Source organism: Balaenoptera acutorostrata, chromosome 15, assembly GCF_949987535.1.
Source record: "Balaenoptera acutorostrata chromosome 15, mBalAcu1.1, whole genome shotgun sequence".
NCBI lineage: Eukaryota > Metazoa > Chordata > Mammalia > Artiodactyla > Balaenopteridae > Balaenoptera > Balaenoptera acutorostrata.
This window is the reverse complement of record NC_080078.1, coordinates 9,553,744-9,573,811: the sequence shown is the minus strand read 5'-3', so window position 1 is coordinate 9,573,811 and position 20,068 is coordinate 9,553,744. Positions and strand designations below refer to the sequence as shown.

Here is a 20,068-nt window from a genome sequence, read left to right as displayed (position 1 = left end):
CTGGGTTCTATCCCTGGCTTCCTTGTTGACCTTGGGTAAGTTACTTGACCTGAGCCTAGTTGTGTGTGTTTTTTTTTGGTTTGGTTAAAGTTATTTCATGGCCTCACTTGTCTTAAAGACCACTATAAAGATCAACTGAACTTACAATGTAAAAGAATCTGGTAGTCTCAACTGAGCCGTAGCCCTACTCTTGCTTGTCCCCCACATCGATAGACTGGAGTCACAGACCTGCATGTGTTCCCAGGTTCACTCTTTACCTGTGTCACCTCTGGAAAATCACTTAATGAGCATCTCCTAGAGCATCAGTCCCCTAATCTGTGGGGTGGGAATGTGAGAAGATTAAATGAAATGCAAAGCTCCTGGATCAATAAATGTCACCTGCAAAATGCTTGGTGAATGAAATTCTGAAACGTACCGCTTTGTCTCTAGGAGAAAGTGGTTCATGGCTGGGCCTTCGGTTCTAAATAGCAAATTAAGGAGGAAAAGCCCCGGAATGCTCTGGACACCCCCTCCTAGCCCTCTCCACTCCACTGCCCACAGCTGAGTCAATGCCAGTCTCCCCCTCTCCCCTCACCAAGGACAAAAGGGAAGGAAATGAGGCCACTTCACTTGCTCTCTGACTGGATCTGTTTCCTCACCCGAGGTTGTGGGTGAGTCTGTCTGTCATCTAGTCTCTGCAGCAGCCTCTGTCCTCATAGGATCCTTCCAGAGGCCAGAGGACCTGCACCGCCAGGAAGGGCTCCCTGGTGGCCATGGAAACGTTTGAATCTGGCATCCCTGACCCTGGCATTTCGACTCGCTCTGGGTTGTGGGCCTGGGAGGCCCATGGAGCATGCTTGTTCTGGGACTATTCCCTCTCCAGCTAGTCTGCTCCAAATTCTATCACTAGTCTTTCAGAATATCTCTTTTTTTGGTGAATAAAATCTGTAGATTGGATTAATGCCAGTTTCCTGGTTTTGATATTGTGCTATAGTTATGCAAGATGTTACCATTGGGGGAACCTGGGTAAAGGATACATGGAACCTTCCTCTTCATTTTTTTTCCCAACTACCTGTGAATCTATAATTATTTCAAAATTAAAAGTGTCTTGTTTAAAATCACCTTTTCAACTTCCTTTCTATCCCCAGGCCACCCCGAGTCCAGGCTCTTATCACCTCCCTCTTGGACCCTTGCAACCCCCTCTTGGTTTTCCTTCTGTCTTTGGTCTTGGCACACACTAGTCCATCCGAAGAATCTCCAAGACCCCGATTTTGAGCTATCTCACCCTGAAATAACCACCAGCATCTACTCTCTGTTTGCTGGATTGAGCTGGCACTCAAGGCCCTCCAGACCTTTCCAATCTTGCCTGCTAGTTTTTTTTTTTTTTTTTTTGGCCCATGCCGCGGGGCTTGCGGACTCTTAGTTCTCCGACCAGGGATCGAACCTGTGCCCCCTGCAATGGAAGCGTGGAGTCCTAACCACTGGACTGCCAGGGAATTCCCTTACCCGCTACTTTTTATTTTGCTCATGCCCTGCCTCCACACAGCATCCTCCTGCTCAGGCGGACGAGGCTGTCCCACCTCCTAATTCCAGAAATACCCTTTCCCTTCTCCATTAACAGTAAAACCCATCTGAATTTCCCCTGATACTAAGACTTGCCCACCAGTTGAATGGGAGTAATAATTGGTCCCATGGCTCCTTGAAAGGATCCAATGTGATGACGACTGGAATAACGCCTTTAATAACGATTATCAGTAAATTCTTCAAGGGGAGGCCTGAGCAGAGACTGCTTTACCTGCCCCCTACCCTCTGCGGCCACGCAGCCTCAATGGCCAGACCCCCTTAAATAGCCAGGCCGCGTCCTTCCGGTTGCCCGACGGTCAGGCCCCGCCCCTCGGGACGCGCCAACAAACAGGCCCCGCCCCCGGAGACGGGCCAACGACCCGGCCGCGCCCCTCGGGACGCACTAACGGCCAGGCCCCGCCCCGCGTGCGTGCACCGCCCCGCGGAGACGTGCAGGCCCTCGCGAGGCCAGAGGCTGAGGTGGCAGTGAGTCTGCCGACATGGAGCTGCTGCAGATGCCGGAGCTGATGGGGCTGTCGCTGTTGCTCGGGCTGCTGGCCCTGATGGCGACGGCGGCGGTAGCGCGGGGGTGGCTGCGCGCGGAGCAGGAGACGTGCGGCCGGTCCGCAGGTTAGTGGGGCGGGGGCGCGTGGGGGCGACCCGCCGGACCTGTCGCTCCCGGCCTCCCCGGGGCCCGACCGGCCGTTAGGGCCTGCGGGGGTGCCAGAGATCCCCCACCTCCCTCCGGCCTCAGTTTCTCCTCTTGGGACATCAGTTTCACTTCGGGACGACCTGTTAGAACCTAGGCCCCGCGCTGCCCAGCTCTCCGTGGCCGAGGCTAAGCCGCCTTCCCTCGGAGCGTGAGCTTCTCCCCGGGGCTGCTGCGGGGGCGCCAGGAAACTCTCCAGCGCGCTCCTTGTTCGTTATTTTCTGAAAACGGGGAGGAGGGGACAGACATTCATTTGTGAACGCTCTGGTTCCCAGACGTGCAGCATTTATTGAGTACCTGCTACCTCCTGTAGGCTTTGGGGTCTTTTCCTTTAGGGAGTCCAATGTCGGGTAAAAAAGAACAGGTGAAAATGTAAGTGAAAAATATAGTGTAGTACGTTTCATAGGAAGGTCAGTACTAGACACAGGAAACCCAAGGGTGGGAGTGGTCAGCCCTGCTTTTGTCGGTGGGCCGGGGGGGTGTCAAGTAGGGAACACTTGACACGGGGTCTTGAAGGATAGACGTGTAAGAGTTTGCCAGGAGGCCAAGAGAGGGCGAATATTCCTGGCAATGGCAGCATGCGTGAAGCCAAGGAGTCCTGGAACAGCATTTGGTTTGACTGTAGTGTGAGGGGAGAGGGGAGGTCTTGTTAGACAAGGCTGGAGAGGCAAGCAGAGGGCAGGCAGATTTGTCTTTGTATGTGGCCTCAGGAGTTTTCTTCCTGTAGGAATTGAGGAGCATCTGTAGCGATCTAACACATGCCAACTTTGCTCCTGGCCTGATTTTCAATTAAATTAGCTATTTGATACAAAAATGACTGGCACCATTTCCAGCACACGGGATGTACTCAACTCACGTCAACTACCTCTCACCTCTGGGTTCTCTCTGGGATTCCTTTGAGCCTTTTAATGCTTGTGTTGGGTACTGTGCTTGTCATTTTGTATATATTATCTCACCCAATTCTCAACTTCTCTTTTAGAAAACCAAGGCCCAGGGCAGTTACCTGAGATCAGGGTCACTAGATTCCATTGTGCACATTATCCCCCACTTAGAGATGTCTGGCCAAGAATCTGCATTCCACTGGCCATTCTGTGTACCCGCTGAGCTGTGCCTGCCCAGAGAGGGCACCTTTTCTGATGTGCAACGAGGTGCTATATGGTTATGTTATATACACTAACAGCAAGCAGCCTTCTCAGGATCACTCAGTGGTAGAGATGCAATCCAAACCCAGGTCTGATTCCAAAGCCTCTGTTTTTTTCCCATATCCCTCTCTTCTTGAGGACAAGGGCCATATCTGGTCATCTCTTGTGCTTCCATTCAGTGCCAATCGTAGGTGGTCAGTAAGTGCTTATTGAGTGAGTGAATGGACGAATGACATGGGCCTTCCTTATAGGCCAAAGAGCAAATGGATTTCCACCTGACAAGTCCTTGAGATCCAAGAAGCAGAAACAACATCAGCGGATTCACAAGGAAAAGCCTCAGCAACACAACTTCACCCACCGCCTCCTGGCTGCAACACTGAAGGTACATGGTGCCCACGCACAGGACATGTATACAAAGACTCACAACCCCGTAGACTTTTCCTCTGCAGTATTCTGTGCATGTTACAGACCCCTCTGCCTCTGACCAAAATCAGTGGGGATGCCCCATCCTATCCCTTCTCATCACACCCCATCAGCAGCTTGCTGTTAATCTAAGCAACAGGGCCCCAGCATCGTGGCTGCATGGGTTTTCCCATTTGCCCAAGGGGTTCCTGTTCATACTTGCTGCAACTCTTCCCCTAGAGCCACAGTGGGAACATATCTTGCATGGACTTTAGCAGCAATGGCAAGTACCTGGCCACCTGTGCAGATGACCGTACCATCCGCATCTGGAGCACCAAGGACTTCCTGCAGCGGGAGCACCGCAGCATGAGAGCAAATGTGGAGCTGGACCATGCCATCCTGGTGCGCTTCAGCCCTGACTGCAGGTGGGACAGGATGGAGCCCCAGGTTTGCCTGCAGAAGCCCTGACCCAGGCTTATGTCCTTCCCATACCTTGTTTGGGGTAGTGAGGGGGGACCCAGGGTCTCCCTTGAGGTGGCAGAAAGGGAACATCCAGACAGCTTGAACACTGCCTGGGGCTCCTTGGAGGGCTATGGAGCTACATAGCAAGGAAGCAGAGAGAGGAAGATCTGTTCCTCCTTGGGAAGTACCAAAGCCTGACTTCCAGAGTAGTTTTGGAAGCTCTAATGGTTTTCTAAACCCTAGAGAGAAGCTAAAGGAGCCAGAGCTATGAGAGGCTTACCTTGTAAGGAGTTTTAAGAGATTTTGAATGAAGGGTTTAAGTTGTGAGGCTGGACTATAAGTCCTGAAGGGAGATCTTGGTTTTCCTCAGAGCCTGCCTAGCATAGGACCTGGCACACACAGGTCTCCGTGCCCAAAGGAGTGAGAGACTTGTCTGCTCCCTGTCTCTAGAGCATTCATCGTCTGGCTGGCTAACGGAGATACCCTCCGTGTCTTCAAGATGACCAAGCGAGAGGATGGGGGCTATACTTTCACGGCCACCCCAGAGGACTTTCCTAAAAAGCACAAGGCAGCCATCGTCAACATTGGCATTGCTGACACAGGTGAGGCATTCAGAGGATGGAGCTTGCCCAAGGCAAGAGGGAATGGACCCAGTTTTACTTACTGAGTGAGCGAATGCAGCCCGAGAGTTATGCTTAGCCCCGGTGTGACAAAAAGGGCCCGGGCTCTGGGCTCCCCTGGAGTCCTGGGAGCCACAGCAAGTCCCCTGGGGTAGCCAGGTAGTAGCCACAGTCTTCAGCCAAATCCTTATCTGTGGTGACCCTTGGCTTGGGAGGGAAGCGCGGATACATTACGCTGGGCAGCGGACGTCTTCATAAGTCAGTCGATCAGGTCATGGACCTCAGCTCATGGCACTCCTCTCGCCCTTCAGGGAAGTTCATCATGACTGCTTCCAGTGACACAACTATCCTCATCTGGAATCTGAAAGGTCAGGTGCTATCTACCATCAACACCAACCAGATGCACAATACATCTGCTGCTATATCCCCTTGTAGCAGGTGAGGAAGGAGGGACTTTGGCCTCGGGCATGGGCGGAGGTTGGGGCTGGGGGGCCGGGGACAGAGCAGAGAGCCAGCTTCAGAGAGCAGAAGGGGCAGGCAGTGTGGAATCAGGACACCTGGATTCAAGTCCTTAGTCTCTATTTCTTCATCTATAGTTTTTAAGAGGTTGGGGTCGGGGTACTATGTATCTTACAGCCTGGCTGTGAGGATGGACTGAGGTCATGTATAAAAGCAGTTTTCAAAGGTAGTGTTTTAGGTACAAGATTAATTAACTTTCTCAGGAAAAAGTTTTGGCAGATTTGCAGAAAAAGATGCCCTTAAAATTAAGTTTTAATGCAACCTGGCTTGTGTGGCAGGTTTGTGGCCTCATGTGGCTTCACCCCAGATGTAAAAGTTTGGGAAGTCTGCTTTGGGAAAAAAGGGGACTTCCAGGAGGTTGTGCGAGCCTTTGAACTGAAGGGCCACTCTGCAGCCATCCACTGCTTCGCTTTCTCCAATGACTCCCGGAGGTGAGTGACTCCTCTCTGATTTCTTACCAATGACTTGCAGCCCCTCTTAGTGCCCAGGATCCTTCTGCCGTTCTCTGCAGCGGCTCTGAAGTGGGGCGGGTGCCTGGCCCGCAGCAGGAAATAGACGTAGCAGTGGAATTGGCTTCCTAGCTGGCGTCCCTAGCGCTGTCCCAGTGCCCTCCCCTCCAGGGTGTGTTGGGGCTAGAGCCGTGACTTTCCCTGCTGCAGGATGGCCTCTGTCTCCAAGGATGGTACGTGGAAACTGTGGGACACAGATGTGGAATACAAGAAGCAGCAGGACCCCTACTTGCTGAGGACGGGCCGTTTTGAAGAAGCGAGCGCCGTGCCGTGCCGCCTGGCACTCTCCCCGGACGCCCAGGTTTTGGCTTTGGCCAGTGGCAGCAGTATTCATCTCTATAATACCCGGCGGGGTGAGAAGGAGGAGTGCTTCGAGCAGGTCCATGGGGAGTGTATCAGTGACTTGTCCTTTGACGTCACTGGCCGGCTTCTGGCCTCCTGTGGGGACCGGGCAGTGCGGCTCTTCCACAACACCCCTGGCTACCGGGCAGTGGTGGAAGAAATGCAGGGCCTCCTGAAGCGGGCCTCCAATGAGAGCACCCGCCAGAGGCTACAGCAGCAGCTGACACAGGCCCAGGAGGCCCTGAAGAGCCTGGGTGCCTTGAGGAAATGACTCTGGGAGGGCACAGCAGGAAGGATCTGGCCTTCTGCCTTCGCTGCTGCGGCTTTTCCCAGGTACTCCCCAGCTGGAAGCCTTTTGAAAGGGGTGTGCTGATTTTCTTAATGGTGACTCTTCTCTCCTCTTTCCCACTGAAACTATTCTTGCCTACTTAGATCTCTCTCTCTTCTTGCTGGTGTGACTCCGGCCTTACTTGACCTCCCAGGCCAATGACCAAGGTGCTTTTCTTTTTCCTGGGCCCAAGGGGTGGAATCTGTCTTCACCGGGCATGAGGAGAGTGGTAATTAGAAGAGAAAGAGAGAACATGGTCTTTGACCTTGTGGCAACACACCCTGCTATCCAAAGAAGCGTGTAATTGTGGGACTTCCCTGACGGTCCAGTGGTTAAGACTCTGCGCTCCCAATGCAGGGGGCCTGGGTTTGATCCCTGGTCGGGGAACTAAGAAAAAAAAAAAAAAAAGAGACAAAGAAGCTTGTATTTGTGGAGGCAAAACCTAGGGAACACCTGAGTACTAACCAGCAGTCTTGAAGGGATAGGAGATTGGGATATCTTCCAATTCCATAACTGTGGTATGGCTCAGGGAAAGGCTGATCTTAACCCAGCAAAGCGCCTAACTTCATCAAAAAGTGATTAAGGGATTTCATTCTGTGCCTCAGTTTTCTTTTTTTTTTTTTAAACATCTTTATTGAAGTATAATTGCCTTACAATAGTGTGTTAGCTTCTGCTTTATAACAAAGTGAATCAGTTATACATATACAATATGTTCCCATTTCTCTTCCCTCTTGCATCTCCCTCCCTCCCACCCTCCCCATGCCTCAGTTTTCTTATTTGTGAAATGGAGAATAATTATCTCTTGACCTCGTTACAAAGATGTTGTGAGAGTATGAGGGTATGAAGTCCCTAGATTTGGAAGAAAAGTAGAAAAGAGTCATAACATATGTTACCTGTTGTCCCATATCAGTTATTAACTACTGGGTTAAAACAGGGCAGTTTGAAACTCAATTAGAAAGAAACATATCCCTTGGGAAGGCCAAGTTTCTGGGACTTGATCGTACATTTCATATCTGGTTCTGCTTTAAGTTGTTTGGGAGAATCACAGAATCCCGAGATAGGGCTCTTCTCTTCCAGGAGGTTATATCCTGTTTGAGGAGAACTTCTTTTCAGTTCACCATACATTTGAGTGCCTACTCTGTGCCTAGCGCGCAGTACTGGACCCTGGAGATAAGTATGAATAAGACATCGTTTCTGCCATCAAAGATGGCTGGTGGGAGAGAGGTTCACATGTCTATGAAGTGCTTTTGTTAGTTTATTCATAGCTGGAGAAGGCTGTTGTAAAAGTTAAAGCGAGAGAGAGGATTGAATCAGGACAGAGGCAATGAATATGGAGTTGAAGGGTAGATTTGATAGATTAGGTATTTAGAAGTTCAAATTTTGGGACTTTGAGGACTGCTTGGATGTGAGATGGAAATGAGGAATCTTAGGAAGACTTGAGCCTAGGGGAAATTTACTCAATTCTTCCTCCCTCTCCCTAAAACTGGGACCTCCGCTAGTCACCCCCAACTCAGAGATAGTTGAACAAGTCACAACCTTGGAGTTATCCTTAGTTACTCCCTTTTCATACTCTCTCTGCCCTACTGCACTATTGCCGTCCACTCCACCAGAAAATTCTTTTGGTTACATTCCAGTTTATATCCTGAATCTGCTACCTCTCTCCATCTTTTCTGTTACCATCCTGGTCCTAGCCACTGTCACCTACTGGACTGCTATAACATAGTTTCCTCATTGGCCTCTGTACTTCTTCTCTTGCCTCGTTAAGTCACTTTTCTACGTAGCAGGGTGATCTTTTAAAAATGTAAACCAAATCACATTGTTCCCAAGTTAAAACCCTGAAAAGACTCTCCATCACAGTTGGAATAAAATCCAAAATTCTCACCATGGCCTACAAGGTCCTATGTAATCTGGCTTCTTCCTTCCTCCGTGACCTTGTTTCCACTTTCCCAGCCACCCCAGCCTTGCTGTTCCTCCACCAAGCCAAGTTATTTCCAGCCTCAAGGGCGACTTGTGCCTGTGCTTTTCCCTCTGCTTAGAAGCATTTTTTTTTCTTCTGTTGGCAGTCTTGTCATGCTTGTCATAATTCAGTTCTCAGTTTCGATTATACTTCAGAGAAACCCTCCCTGACCACCCAATCTGAAGTAGCCCTTTCTACCAATCATATCACATCCATCACATTAGCTTATTTTATTTTATTTTGCATTACTTAATGCTATCTGAAATTACCTTGTTTGGATATTTGTTGGCTTCAGGGGTTTTCAGTTTAAATGCTTATGGATGTCAAATGGGTAATATAAGTGGGTGATTTGGGCCACAGTCTTCTGGGTGTAAGACAGTAGGAAATGGTGGGAACTGAAGTGATCTCTAGGGGGCATGTGTCCTGGGTAAGGGGCAGGCGTGGCTGCAACTTAATAGTCAGGATTCCAGCAGAAGTTGCCTGTTTCAGAGAAGCTAGAAGTTGGCAATTTCTTATAAACAGAAAAACTCAGGCACTGTAGGGACCAAACAGAATGCTCCTGTGGGCAGGATGCAGCCCAGCAGTCTCACTGGCAGCTTCTGGATTGTTCAGTAACCCACTGGAATGTGACAAGAATCCTTGTCTGTCCAATTTGCTCTGTATCCCACACACAGTACCTGGGATAGAGTAAGCACTCAATAAATGTTGAACTCAAACCAGGGCAGTTGACAGAAATTTCAGTACCCTCTGTGTATTGTGGTTTTATGTTCCTAAGAATAGACTTCTGACTGATAATACTATGCACCTGGGTCCTGGTGAATACTTGCTTTCTGACTGTCTGAAGAATGAGACTAAAACACTTTGCACATCTGCTTGGCTCTGGCTTTACTCTCGTATATCCAGGAGAGGAAGTGACCACAGAATGTTGAGTTACGGAAGTCAGAAGTCTTCAGTTCCAATTTCAGCTGGGGCACTTACTGACTTGAGACCTTGAACAGACAGATCACTTGACCTCTCTGAGTTTGTTTCCTCATCTGTAAAATGGGAATAAATCCTGTCCTTCGTGCTTTGCAGGGCTATGAATTTCTAATAAGATGAATGAAAGCACTACAAAAAAGTCATTACAGAGACTTCCTGAGGACAGAAAGCTCCTCTCACTAAAGATGAGGCTGCTTGTCTTGTAAGCGTGGAGAAGCTACCTGGATATTCATGTAGCCTAGAGGCCACTGTGGTTTTTTGGTAAAAAATCCTTGTGTGTGAAGGCAGTGTTAATACTTTAATATTACTATTTCAATGTCTGTGGGTTTGAAATTTTTCAAAATAAAAATTTGGGGAAATACTTTTAAATGGTGGTATAAAGATTACTTTTATCAGTCATCAAAAATAGAAAAAAATATTTAAACCACAAAAGTGCACATCTAAAGGCCTGTTGATAGTCTTCATCAATTTCAATTAAGGTAATGAGAATACTCTTATTTAAAAGATGTTCTGGGGGATTCCCTGGCTGTTCAGTGGTTAGGACTCCGTGCTTCCACTGCAAGGGGCACGGGTTCGATCCCTGGTCAGGGAGCTAGATCCCGCATGCATGCTGCAACTAAGAGTTCGTATGCCACAGCTAAGGAGCCCGCCTGCCGCAACTAAGACCTGGTACAACCAAATAAATATTTAAAAAAAAATGATTATAGGTTATATCAGAGACCCAACATTGCCCCAAATTGGCCACATATCTAGAAACAATAATTTGGGATTCATGTTCTCCTCTACAAAATTCCAGAAATATGAGTCTTCCAGGTGATCCTGGCTTGTTTTGAGCACACAGCTCTTGAGGCTGAGGCCCACTGATAGAACAGGTTGGCGCTGCAGAATCAGCCTCAGCAACCGAAAGCATGATTCATATACACAAACCTGGGAATGTCTTCTTGAGATTGTGACTGTATGTCCAAGTCTTCATTTCTTCAAGCTTCCAACTCTGATCCCAGAGTTCAGGGCAACTGGAAAATGAGTGTGGTTTCCACTTGCTTTCTATTCAGTATACATACCCAGCTTGAGTCCATTTGCATTTTCTTGGTCACGTTAATAGTGGCTAACATTGAGTGCGAAGCCTTCAGTCCCTACCAACTCACTATTGTTTTTGCCTCAGCAAAACCCAGTAACCGACCACATCTTGGTTTTTATTTGGTGAAGTCCCGCTTCCCCAAATCTTAATCTGTACAATTTATAGGGGATAGACCCAGACCCTCCATGGTGGGCATATAACCAATCAGCATATTCCTGGACTTTGCCAGAACTTTAGAAAAGTGAAAATATGTTTAATTTTCTGCTGGGATTGCTTAGTAAGTTGAATGTAAAGAAACTATGTGTAGTCCTGTCCAGGAATGAAGCCAACACAGGAAAGCAGCCAAAGATGTAGAGAGATGCTGTGCTGAGCATGCTGCTTGTTTAGACAGCTGGATCCAGACACACCTGAGGCTGCCACCGCTGGACTGTCAGTTATAAGAGCCAATAAATTCCTGTTTATGATTGTCCGTTCGAGTTGGGGTACTCCTACTTGCAACTGAGAGAGCCTTGACATCAGTATTATTAGAGAGTCCAAGTAAATTGCCCAAGGCACATAACCAATAAATGGCTTGCCCAGATCTTTAAGTTTAGGCCTATCTAGTACTAAAATACATTCCTTTAGGGAATTCCTTGGCGGTCCAGTGGTTACGACTCTGCACTTTCACCACCGAGGGCTTGGGTTCAATCCCTGGTCTGGGAACTAAGATCCCACAAGCTGTGCGGCCTGGCCAAAAAAAGAAAATTAAAAAAATAAATTCCTTTTCATTTGTAAAGCTAGAGGCAAGAATACAAATGAAGGCCCACATGCCATGCCATGTCTTAATATTTCTTATAAATTAAGCTGAGCTCAAATATGTTCTATCCTCCTACCTTCATATAAAGTCCTGGAAGGCCAAGTTCAAATTTAGAATTCTCAGACTCAGGACTGTGCCACAAAGTGTTGTCAAAGCCAACCATCCCATGATCAAGGCCGTCCCCCTTTTCCCACCTGATTCTTTCCCACATTGCAAGAGATACCCCAGCCCACACCTCACATGCCATCACATCCCTGCAAGACACCACCCGCCCCTTGGCCACCAACCACTTGGGCCTTAGGGTGTGCACCGTGGCAGCCCCACCTTTGTGAGAATGGACCTGGCAAGAGGCTGGTACAAGCCCTTGAAGCAGGGTTGTGTCTGTTTGGACAGGGAGTCCAGGGTCTAGTGGATGAGATGGAGACAAAAGCTCTGGGTGGTCACATTTCCCTGGTCCTGCAACTGCGCCTCGTGGGGAGGGGCATGGCAAGAAGAGGGCCAGGCCAGGACTCCTCCCTCTGGAGGAGTCCTCTTTGCCCACATCTAACACTATTTTTTTTTTTTTTTTAAGAAATTCACGTTCTTTTATTTATTTATTTATTTATTTATTTATTTATTTATGACTGTGTTGAGTCTTCGTTTCTGTGCGAGGGCTTTCTCTAGTTGCAGCAGGTGGGGACCACTCTTCATCGCGGTGCGCGGGCCTCTCGCCATCGCGGCCTCTCTTGTTGCGGAGCACAGGCTCCAGACGCGCAGGCTCAGCAATTGTGGCTCACGGGCCCAGTCACTCCGTGGCATGTGGGATCTTCCCAGACCAGGGCTCGAACCCATGTCCCCTGCATTGGCAGGCAGATTCTCAACCACTGCGCCACCAGGGAAGCCCACACATCTAACACTATTAACACTGTGTTGACCACACTCCATCTTCTCCCTGCAATTTCAAGTTCACTATGCTAAGCTCTCCTCAACACGTCAGAAATGTAATACAGTATTTCATTGTGAGTTCCTGGGGGTTTGACCAGGTATGTATCAGAGTTTTTCTAAAAGTTCTGGATACCTGAAAGCAGTCTTGTGCGTTTTCTTTACCGGTATCTGTGGTCTGATTACTGACTCTCCGTTCTCACCTTCAAATTCTTCCAAGCATCCCAGAGACCAGCTGCACCCAGGGTACTAACATGGAAACCATGTACACCTTGATCCTTCATCACAGTCCTAACCACTGGACCGCCAGGGAATTCCTATACCCTTTGATTCAAAAGCCCTCTTTTGCATAGTTTCTGCACCCAATACTCAGTGCTTGCCACTGGGAAGCAAAGATGGATAGATGGCATTCCTTCCATCCAGAAGGCACTTGATCTGGTATCAGGAAATACAACAATAATAGTAACAACAGCAAATACTGATTATGTGGTAGGCAAGGTTCTAAGTGCTTTGTACACATTAGGCTATTTAAGCTTCACCCCATCCTATTGGGTAGATATTGCTATTCCCATCTTAGAGATGGTGAAACTGAGAAACAAAGAGGTTAAGGGACTTCCCTAAGTGACAGAGTTAGGATATGAACTTGGCTCCAGCCCTTGTGTTCTCAACCCACTCTTACGCAGCCTCCCAGCCACGCCAGTACCCAGAACATAGGCCAGAATGTGGTTACCTGCCATCAGCGAGGCACAGCCCTGTGCCCAGTACAGTGCCTGGTACTCAGAAATGACAAAATGAAGACAGCCAGGGTATTACTGAATATCACAGAACCCGTGTGTAGAAGGGTCTGGAAGTAGCAAGAGAGGCTGGAGAGGAAGAAAAAACAGGCTTACTCAGAGAGGCAGATGGGAAACCAGACCCAGTGTCAGGAGGATGGATAAGGAGAGCTCCCTCCCCTCTCCTTGTTTTCCTTCCTCCCTCCCTCCCTTCCTTCCTTCCTTCCTTCCTTCCTTCCTTCCTTCCTTCCAGGGGTAGTTGCTAAACATCTTCCATGGGCTATATTTGGAGTATACAAGTTGTTTCCTCCCTGTGGCTGTGGGGAGAAGGAAGGCCTGGATGTACATGACTAGGTTACAGATCTCAAATAAATAATATTTTTGTTTGCTTGTTTTTTATTTAAGGAGAATATTTAAATAATAAAACCGCGTCAGAGCTCCTTAGTCTGCCTTGCAGATTCTTTCTCATCAGGGCCTCAGCACTGGCTCCCAAACTGGGCTACACATAAGATCATCTTTTTAAAAATACACTAAATGTACTTTCCTCTTGTTTGGACAAATTTCTGTGATGTGGCAGCAGAACAATGACCGCCCCCCCCCCCCCCACCGCCACAAAAATGTCCACATCCCAATACCTGGGACCTGTGAATTCGTTAGGATACATGCTGTCTTAGTTTGGGCTGCTATAACAAAGTACCATAAACTTGATGGCTTAAACAACAGAAATTTATTTCTCACAGTTCTGGACGATGGGAAGTCCAAGATCAAGTTACTGGCAGATTTGGTGTCTGGTGAGAGCCTGCTTGCTGGTTCATAAATGACCACCTTTTTGTTGTGTCCTCACACGGCAGTAAAAGGGCAAGAGAGCTCTCTGGGGTCCCGGTTATAAGGGCATGAATACCATTCATTCATGAGGGCTCTACCCTCATGACTGAATTTCCTCCCAAAGGCCCCTCTTAATTAAAAAAAAATTTTTTTGGCCATGCCGCGCAACATGCGGGATCTTGGTTCCCTGACCAGGGATGGAACCCGCAGCCCCTGCAGTGGAAGTGCGGAGTCTTAACCACTGGACTGCCAGGGAAGTCCCAAAGGCCCCTCTTAATACCATCACACTGGGGGTTAAGATTTCAAAATATGAATTTTGTGGTGTCACATTCAGTCCACTGCACATGCCAAAGGGGAATTAAGGTAGCAGATGGAATTAAGGTCACTAATCAGCTGGCTTTAAAATAGAGAGATTATGCTGTATTATCTGAGTGGGCCCAATGTAATCACAAGGACACAATGTCCTTAAAGGTAGAAGAGGCTGGCAGAAGAGAAAATCAGAGAGATGGCAGCAGGAGGAGGACTCAGCCTGATGTTGTTGACCTTGAAGATGGAGGAAGGAGCCATGAACCAAGGAAAGTGGGCAGCTCCTAGAAGCTGGAAAAGGAAAGGAAACAGATTTTCCTCTAGAGCCTCTAGGAAGGAATGAACCTTGAACTTAGCCCAGTGAGATCCCTATCAGACTTCTAATCTACAAAATAACATACTTGTGCTGTTTAAGCCACTAAATTTGTTGTGATTTGTCACAGCAGCAGCAGAGAACAAATACAACGATGTGTTACATAAAGTATCAAAGTGCAGAATAATGCACAGAGTGTGCTGCAACCGGTTGTGTGAATATGTACTTTTGCACATATGTTTGTAAACGTGGGGACGAGAGGTTCTCGACATTGGCTGTACATAGAGTGATCTGGAAAGCTTAAGAACAAATCCCAATGGCCAGGCGGCAGGCCTGTAACTCAGAACCTCTAGGAGCTGGGGGGATGGGGGAGAAGAACCCAAGCATTAGTATCTTTTGAAGCTTCCCATGTGCAGCCAGGTTGAGGCCATTGGTATAGACTGTCTCATCTCTGGAAGGTTAAGCATTGGGGAAAAGGGTGACTGTGGGACCAGGGAGGGAAAGAGAGACAGACTTGCTTTATTTTTTTAATTTTGAACTTCACTGTATTCCTTTTTTTTTTTTTTTTAATATTTATTTATTTGGTTGGGTCTTAGTTGCGGCGGGCAGGCTCCTTAGTTGTGGTATTTGAACTCTTAGCTGCGGCATGCATATGGGATCTAGTTCCCTGACCAAGGATCGAACCCAGGCCCCTGCAATTAGGAGCACGGCGTCTTAACCACCACACCACCAGGGAAGTCCCTTCACTGTACCCCTTAAAAAAAACTTTTTATCATGGAAAATTTCAGAGTATACAAAAATAGAATAGTATAACAAACCCCTATGTTTCCATTACCCAGCTTCAACAATTACTAACATTTTGTATCCTTTAAATTTTCTAGCATGTGCATGTTATATATCAAGATAAATAAATAAAATGAAAATAAAATACATGTGCCAAAGCTGTACCACAGAGAAAACCTTGGGGACAGGGCCCTGGAACCTGCATTTTTGTCTTTGTTTTTGTTTTGGCATGCGGGATCTTAGTTCCTGGACGAGGGAACGAACCCACGCCCCCTGCAGTGGAAGCACAGAGTCTTAACCACTGGACTGCAAGGGAAGTCCCCGGAACCTGCATTTTAACAAGCTTCTTGGGGGTCCTCATGGCTGCGGCAGCACTGGGCTCTCTCTGCCTCTGACTGGCCCTCATTGGCTGTTTCCTTGTTTCTTTCTGGCACTTCTCATTAGCAAGGCATCAAGGACCCATGCCTGCGAATGTTTTGAAGGGCTTTTTGAACCATTTCCATTTTTAGCCCCTGTAACCTCTCTTTTAATTAATTCCAGTAGGTTCAATGTTGCTGCCTAAGGACACACAGGGAGTGCCCACAACCTCCTACAGGTTTCCTTGACTCCTCAGGACTGTTGCGTGGGCCTTGGTGGCCTTACAAAGGAGCACAGCCTACAAAGTGGCTTTCAGAGGAAGAAGACCTGACCCAGGTCCTCTGTCTTCTCTCTCAGTCGGGCTCTAACACAACCCAAGAAGGAGAAAAGAGAGAATGTCAGCGTAGTTCAGTCTCTTAGTCTTCAAGGCTTTTCCTCAAACAGATTTTCGTAGATACCAGCGTGGGAGATGAATACACAGGTTCTGGGCTAGAACCGCGAGGCTCAGCAGGTTCCTCAGACCCTGTCTTCCACTGCAGCAGCCTAGGTGAGGATCTCAGCTTTTTGGGAGGTAAAATAAAAGGAAAGGGCCGAGAGAGGTGAACGCAATGCTCTAGGGGGACCTAAGCAAGGGTGGGATTACATGCTTTTGGAATAATTGTGGAGGAGTTTGAGTCTTAAAAGATGGGTATTTCAGAAGGCGGATGGCAAGTGGGGAAGGAGAGGGGGTGGCATTCCTCAGGGGAGAAGCAGTGTAAGAGCACAGAGGTGATGTGCAGAATCTGTCCAGGGAACAGGGAACAGGTTTGTTCAGCTGGAGCTAAGAGTATGGCAGGAGCAATGGCACAGGAAGCCAAAAAGAGAATTTCTGCCTGCAAGGCACTTCGTGGTTTACAAAGCTTGTCCGGTCCCTACCTCACCAGGTCCTCGGTACAAGCCTATGAAGTACAGAGCCATTGTTACTGAAGTCATTTCACAGAAAACAAAACACAACACAAAACTAGGATTCAGAGTGGTTAAGTGACCTACGCAAAGCCACGAGACAAGTTCATGGCTGAGCTGGGATTCCGACCCAGGGTTTCTGCCTCCTAGCATTCTTTTCCATGTGACTGAGATCACATTTGGGACCCTGATTAATACTATGGTATGAGGTTTGAACTTGGGCAATGGGGAGGCATGGAAAGGATTTTGAAAGAGGCCTGGTCATCAAAGGCGCACTGGCCCTGGGCACACGTCCTGGTTGGGGGAGGATTGAGTGCTGCCTAGGAGCTAAATCGCTCTGACAAAGAAAGTGGGATGATTTCCAGGTAACGTGGATGGGGCAGAAAGGGAGAAAACAGCTGATGGCAGGCCCTAGAGAGAGCCTGTGGGGAGGTGTGGTGGTCATTCTCTCATTCATTCATTCGATAACACTCTATTAAGCACCTCATCTGTGCCAAGTGCTGTGCTAGGCATCGGGGATGTGCTGGTAAACTTGACGATGGGGTCCCTGCCATCACATGGCTGCCATTACAGGGCATAGCCAGATAATACAGAGCAAATGAAAAGTCAAAGAACTTCTAATTGTGATTAAGCTTATGATCTTCAGGAACATCTGAGGACGTCCACCCAGGTCATGTGGTCTTCAGGCTGGCTTCTCCTACCTGCCTGTGATGGTTCAGGGGAGCAAGGCTTCCTTCCTCCTGCTTGAAGTGATCTGGGGAAGGCTTCATGGAAGAGGAAGCATCAAGGCTTGGAATTCATTCATTCAACAGATACTTAATGATCACCCACTGAGTGCCAGGCTCTGTTCTAGGTGCTAGGGATAATCAGTGAACAAAACAAAAGGGACCATGTTGCTACCTTCATGGAGCTACTGAAAGTAGACAGACAATAAACAAGACAGAGGGTAAAATAGTATTTCAGATGGTGATGAATGCTCTGGAGAAAAATATATTGGGGGAGGGGGATACAGAGTATGTGTGTGGGATTGCATACTGCAGTCTTAGCGTGGCCAAGAAAGGCTGAATTGAGAAGATAACATTTGAGTAAAGACCTGAAGGAGGTGAGGGAGTGAGCCATGTAAATACGTGTATGCAGAATGGATGATCCAGGTAGAGGGACCTACAGTGCAGAGAGTTTTACTGGGTGTTTTCAGATGAGCAAGGAGGCCAGCGTAGTTGGAGCAGAGACAGCAAAGGGTAGATTGCCGGTGGTGAGGTCAGAGAATTAATGGGAGGAGGTAGACAGTTGGGGCATTGCAGGTCTCTGTAGCTTTTACTTTGAATGCACTGCTTTGAATGCAAGTTGCCCAAGGCAGAGGTCCGGGCTGCTCATCTCAGCACCCAGCTCTGCATCTAGCACAGGGCTTTCACCTAGAAAATGTCAAGGTGAGATCTCTTTAAAGAGAAGTATGTCAACAGAGGGCATTTATGCAGGCTTCGGGGAATAGTTGGCAGGTGCCCATTTTGACCAGTCTCTTACACAGAGAGAACTTCAGTGGGAGATAGGTGGGGAATGTAGGGCCAGGTGGACAAATGTGAGCGGGAAACAGGAGGATCACTGGGTCTTCAGGGGATGGCCTGAGGAAGGTGGTGACTGGCAGCGTGGGCTGGAGGAGAGATGGGTGCAGGAGGCTAAAGCAGCTGGGAGGAGCAGTGGGCTGTGGAGTAGAGAAACTATAGGCAAGAAACCTTGGGGTGGGAGTGGGGTGCTGCCCGGGACTTGGACAAGGGTGAGAGAGAAGTGAGACATAAGTGTCTGGTGCTGTGTGCCTAGAACAGGGGGCCCTATGAACAGAACTCGAGAATTCTAGAGAGCTGGCCTCTCTCACAACAGTTAGCATGCTCTGCCCCGAGTTTTATTTTCCTATTGCTTTCCTTATCCTCGCCCAAAGGGCGGGGAGTGTGTCTTACTCATCTTTGCGTCACCCAGTGTCCACTGCTGCAGGGCATATAGCAGGTGCTCAGATAGTTCTTTGGTTCAGTTATTTTGGATCAGTGGCTTTGAGAAACAGGCATGCCACCTTTGATCCCGTTATTTCTAGAATCATCCTTCTCTCCACATGCTAGTTCAGCTCTTCCACTCCTAAAATGCTTATTGAGCCATGATGTTGTTGGATTATGAAAGGGTGAACAGTCATAGAGGCTATGTCAAGTTCAGGGTTAGCTAGACATTTCTCTGGGCACACAGAAGGAAGTTTCTCTAGAGGTGAAAGAAGTAGCTGCTACCAAGCAATGCAAACTGTCACCTACTTCCTTTATGTTTCCTGAAGTGGTTGCTCCAGGACCCTCTCTGCATACTGCAAGCATCAGTAAATGCCTGGGGTGCTGGGGGAAGACTAGGGAGCTGCGCTGAAGATTGAACATTCACCCAAACATCTACTGAGCATCTACAGTGTCTGTGGACACAGGACTTAGAGCAATTGCACCTACTGTATTCTCAAAGTTCAACTTCAAGGTCATTTTTCCCCAGATGCCTCTAGACACCCCTCATCTAGATTAGGGTTGTCATAGCACCTTGTACAATACTTCTCTTAGCCTAGTGTTTATAAAATGGCATTTTATTTTTTATTTTTATTATTTAAAAAATTTATTTTTATTTATTTTTGGCTGCGTTGGGTCTTCGTTGCTGAGCGTGGGCTTTCTCTAGTTGCGGCGAGCAGGGCCTACTCTTCGTTGGGGTGCATGGGCTTCTCATTGCAGTAGCTTCTCTTGTTGCAGAGCACGGGCTCTAGGCGCACGGGCTTCAGGAGTTGTGGCACGTGGGCTCAGTAGTTGTGGCGCACGGGCTTAGTTGCTCCAGGGCATGTGGGATCTTCCCCCACCAGGGCTGGAACCCGTGTCCCCTCCATTGGCAGGCGGATTCTTAACCACTGCGCCACCAGGGAAGTCCCCTAAAATGACATTTTAAATGCCTGTTTTCTGGTCTGCATGTTCTACTAAACTGGAAGCTCTTTGAAAGCAAAACCCTAGATTTTGTCCTTAGCACTGAGCACATGGAGTCTTGCACAACACAGGCATCATTTAATCAACAACTGCTGAATTAAATGAGACAGTGATGTAGAGCAAGGGTCCCCCACCACCGGGCCATGGACCAGTACCGGCTCTCTGCCTGTTAGGAACTGTGCTGCACAGCAGGAGGTGAGCAGAGCAGGCGAGCGGGTGAAGCTTCATCTGCTGCTCCCCATCGCTCGCATTACCGCCTGAACCATCAACCCCCACCCCCGCCCCCGCCCCGGAAATACTGTCTTCTATGAAACCAGTCCCTGGTGCCAAAAAGGTTGGGGACTGCTGATGTAGAGTGTCAAGGATGCACTAAGTGGCACCCCAGGATATCAGGGGAAGACTTGTCGTAGTTCGAACTGGATGTTGGAAGAGTAAGTGGTCATCAGGTGAAGAGACAGAATTCCAGGTGGGGAACAGATG

At 48.3% G+C, this 20,068-nt stretch overlaps 1 protein-coding gene across 1 annotated transcript; it reads left to right on the top strand.

The window, feature by feature from the left end:
- The first annotated feature begins 1,988 nt into the window (after positions 1-1,988).
- Positions 1,989-9,879, top strand: TBL2 (transducin beta like 2). The gene is made up of 7 exons (XM_007186549.2): positions 1,989-2,172; positions 3,645-3,775; positions 4,036-4,220; positions 4,708-4,859; positions 5,189-5,315; positions 5,675-5,827; positions 6,056-9,879. Exons 1-7 carry the CDS (start codon positions 2,043-2,045, stop codon positions 6,516-6,518), a joined length of 1,341 nt encoding a protein of 446 aa, XP_007186611.2. The 5' UTR covers positions 1,989-2,042; the 3' UTR covers positions 6,519-9,879.
- Positions 9,880-20,068: the final 10,189 nt, after the last annotated feature.

Bases quoted from the DNA above. Each gene is read 5' to 3' on its own strand.
- TBL2 (XM_007186549.2), top strand. From the start codon at position 2,043: ATGGAGCTGCTGCAGATGCCGGAGCTGATGGGGCTGTCGCTGTTGCTC. The intron at 5,316-5,674 runs GTGAGGAAGGAG...CTTGTGTGGCAG, and splicing joins GCTATATCCCCTTGTAGCAG to GTTTGTGGCCTCATGTGGCT. The intron at 5,828-6,055 runs GTGAGTGACTCC...TCCCTGCTGCAG, and splicing joins TTCTCCAATGACTCCCGGAG to GATGGCCTCTGTCTCCAAGG.